This window comes from Gavialis gangeticus, unplaced genomic scaffold (genome assembly GCF_001723915.1).
Source record: "Gavialis gangeticus isolate Ggan-Ray unplaced genomic scaffold, GavGan_comp1, whole genome shotgun sequence".
NCBI lineage: Eukaryota > Metazoa > Chordata > Crocodylia > Gavialidae > Gavialis > Gavialis gangeticus.
In genome coordinates this window covers 1,571,960-1,575,164 of record NW_017728991.1, presented here as the reverse complement: position 1 = coordinate 1,575,164, position 3,205 = coordinate 1,571,960, and the positions used below count along the sequence as shown (strand labels likewise).

The 3,205-nt window shown below is 69.3% G+C and overlaps 1 protein-coding gene across 1 annotated transcript in view; it reads right to left on the bottom strand.

Moving 5' to 3' along the window:
* BAHCC1 (BAH domain and coiled-coil containing 1) overlaps positions 1-3,205 on the bottom strand; it is a 93,095-nt gene that overhangs the window by 14,525 nt on the left and 75,365 nt on the right. Inside the window, 7 exon segments of the mRNA XM_019515030.1 lie at positions 1-40; positions 43-136; positions 271-378; positions 464-783; positions 1,021-1,206; positions 1,546-1,816; positions 1,954-2,068. The exon segment at positions 1-40 is cut by the window's left edge and continues 193 nt beyond it. Coding sequence (XP_019370575.1) covers positions 1-40; positions 43-136; positions 271-378; positions 464-783; positions 1,021-1,206; positions 1,546-1,816; positions 1,954-2,068 — 1,134 coding nt within the window.

The following is a 3,205-nucleotide window of genomic DNA, read 5'->3' as shown; positions in this document are numbered from 1 at the left end:
CCCCGCCCCGCTCCGGCCCCAGCCCTGCCCCCGGGGCGCCCTCCTCCTCCTCCGAGAAGCTGCTGTTGTCGTCGAACTCGAAGTCGTCCTCCACGGCGAAGCTCTCCAGCAGCCGGCTCACCGCCCGGCCCTTGCTCTGCGAGACCTGGGGGTCAGCCACGGGGCCGGGTGCCCACAGCCCCCAGGGCCGGCGACCAGGCCCGCGGCATCTGAAAGCTGCCCGGGAGCTGGGCCAGTCTCGGGGGGTGTGTGCCAGCCCGGGTCCCTTACCTGCTTGGTGGCCATCTTGCTCTTGACCTTGCCCAGCTTCTTGCCCTTGCTGAGGATGGCCTTGGCGTTGCGGGGTGACAGCGCCAGCGAGAGCGCCCCGTTCTTCCGCTGCCGAGAGCACGACCCTGGTCACCGCTGCGCGGCGCCCACCCCGCCGGGCACCGCCCGGGCCCCCGCCAACCCCGGGACTCACCCGCAGGGCCGACTGCAGCACCTTGCTCTTGCGCGTGGCTTTCTTGAGGCGCTCGCTGGCGATCTTCGCCCCGTCGTCCCTGGCCCCCAGCGACCTGGGCTCAGCCCCGGGGAAGGGGCCGAGGGCCGGGGGGCTGGGGCTGGGCTGCCCCGGCTCCCGCAGGCTCTCCTTGGCTTTGCCCTTCAGCTTCTTCTTGGCGCTGCCCTCGCAGGCCCCCGGCTTCTTCCGGGCGGGCACCTTCTCCAGCGCCCCCACGCCGGGCTTGGCCGGGCGCCGCTTGATCTTGACCTCGCCCTCGGGGCTGGAGATGCGGCACAGCCCTGCGGAGAGCGGCACGCTGCTTCGGTGGCTTCCCCGGGCCTGGCACGTAGCTGGGAGCCGGGCAGACGTGCCCGCCGGTGCCCCCGGGACCCTGCCACCCGCTCTGTCTCAGCTGGACTCGCCCAGGCCAGATGTTTCCCAGGTTGCAAGCAAAACATCTGGCACCCCCCCCCACCCCCCCCACACACACGTGCATAGGGGAGCCTGCCCGGTACCCAAAGAGGGGGTCCCGTTACCTAGCAACCCCTGCCTTTCCTTCTTCTTCTTGGCCTTCTGGTTGGCCTCCATCTTCACCACGGAGGACGGGGAGGGCCCCAGCACGGCGGGGGGGCTGGCGGGCAGCAGGGCCAGCCCAGGGGGGTCACGGGGCAGCAGCGTCTCGTCGCCCTCCTCGCTGTCCGAATCCCCGTCGGGGTCATCGTCTGTGGGGCAGGGGGGTGAGCCGGGACCCCCTTCCCAGAGCTCCCCCCCCCACTGTGGGCGGATGCTCCCCCCGCTTCCTCCTTCCTGCATCCGGTCCCGTTCCCCCCCTTTGTTCTGCCCCGCGGGCAGAGGAAGTCGAGACTGTTCCCACTCTTGTTTCCGAGCTCGGCCCCCCCACGAGCCGCGGGTCACCCCTGGGGCTGCAGCACAGCCGGCTATTTTTATATGCCTCCTCCTGCACAGCTGGAGCCAGGTGGTTGCGAGCTGGACTCTGCACAGTGCCCTGGGGGGTCTCTCAGGGCCTGGGTGCTTTACGGGGACCCCCAGCTCTGCCCTACCTGTGCCGCTGGCTCCCGGGCTGGCCTGGCCGCGGAAGTCGGGGGGGTCCCGGGCATCAGGGCCCGGCGGTGGGTACTTGGAGCAGCCGCCCACTTTGGAGCTCTTGGCCCTGGAGAGCTTCTTCTGGATGCGGCTGCCGGCGGCGGGGTCTTTCCGGCGGAAGGGGCCGAGGCCGGCGGGCAGCGCCTTGCTCTTCACCTTCTGCTTCAGCTGCGAGACCTTGGCGACCAGCTTGCTCTGAGACCCGCTCTTCTTGCACCGCACTTTGTCCTGCCGGGAGACCCCCGTCAGCAGCACCCGCCTGGCTGGGACACCCACCCTCCCCGTGCCTACTCCCGGGGGGCTCTGGTCCCCGCGGCCGGTGCGCCCGGGAGGGGATCGGGGTACCCCTGGCTGGCGGGACCCACCTGGGAGCTCTTGAGGCTGCCGTAGGCGTCCTCGCCCATCTTGCTCCGCTTCTTCTTGGGCTCGGTGTCGCCCCGCAGCTCGGCGCAGAGCAGGGACAGGCTGGCCTTCACCGACCTGCAGAGCAGGGGAGCCTCAGGGCACCGCAGCGGGGCATCCGTATGCCCCCCACAACCTGCCCAGGACCCCCCTCGAGGTCTGCGGCAACAGGCCCCAAGGCCACGCCGCGGTGCATGCCCACGTGGGCCCCCCGCCCCATCCATCGCGGAGGGGGGGATGACACCAGACGGCCTGGGACATTCCTGGGCTTCTCGTGTCCTCCTGCCACATTCCTGCCCCAGGGAGCTGCTGCAGCTAATTAACACCCCGGGGGCGGGGGAGCGGCTGCTCACAATCCCCTCTTTCACCACCAGCTGTGGGGGTCTTGGGGGAGGCCGGGACGCAGAGGGCCCTGGCCGGAGGGGCGGTCTGGGGGCAGTGTTTGTTAGTCCCAGGCTCTTGCTGGAGCCCTGAGAAGCCCTGGCAAGACGTGGGAAGCAGCTGGCCCCGGGCAGAGAGTCACAAGTGCAGTGAGCTGGGGGGTCTCAGCCCCCCCACCCCTTGCACACGCCTGGGCACTTGCTTGGGGTTTCCATCTGGAGACCCCAGCTCCGTGCCACCCTCCCACAGCCCCATCCTGGCCCCCCCAAGCACTGGACCAGCCCGGGGCGCCCCCGAGAGCGGAGCCGGGGCTGCGGGGAGGCGGCAGGGCCCCGGGGGATTCCCGGCAGCCATATGTCAGAGCCGCGCCGCAGCCCCGTGCCGGTCTCCTTCCCCCGCCCGTCCCCTTCCCGGCGCGCTCTAATGTTTTGTGACATAAAACCCCGAGATTAATTTTTTTTCCCCCTCTGCCTTAATTGAAGGAACCATTTAGTGCAGATTTAACTATTATGGCCAAATCACGGGGATTGATGCCGGGTGCGCACGCACGCGCCAATCGTGCCTGGACGGGCGCGGAGGATTTATGCAAATGGGCCTGTCGGGAGAGGCAATTTGTAGCGGAGAAGGACAATTATACAGCGCCCGCGAGCGCGGGAACGGCTGCGCCGGGCGGCTAATGGGTAATCATAAAGCGCCGGCGGCAATGAACGCCACTGCAGCGTGACCAATGGCTTTATACCGCGCGGATAAAGAGGCTTTTATGCAACGGTGCCTTCTCCAGCCAGGGGAGGGGGCACGCGCCCCGCAGCCCCCCAGCGCGGAGCGGGAGCCGAC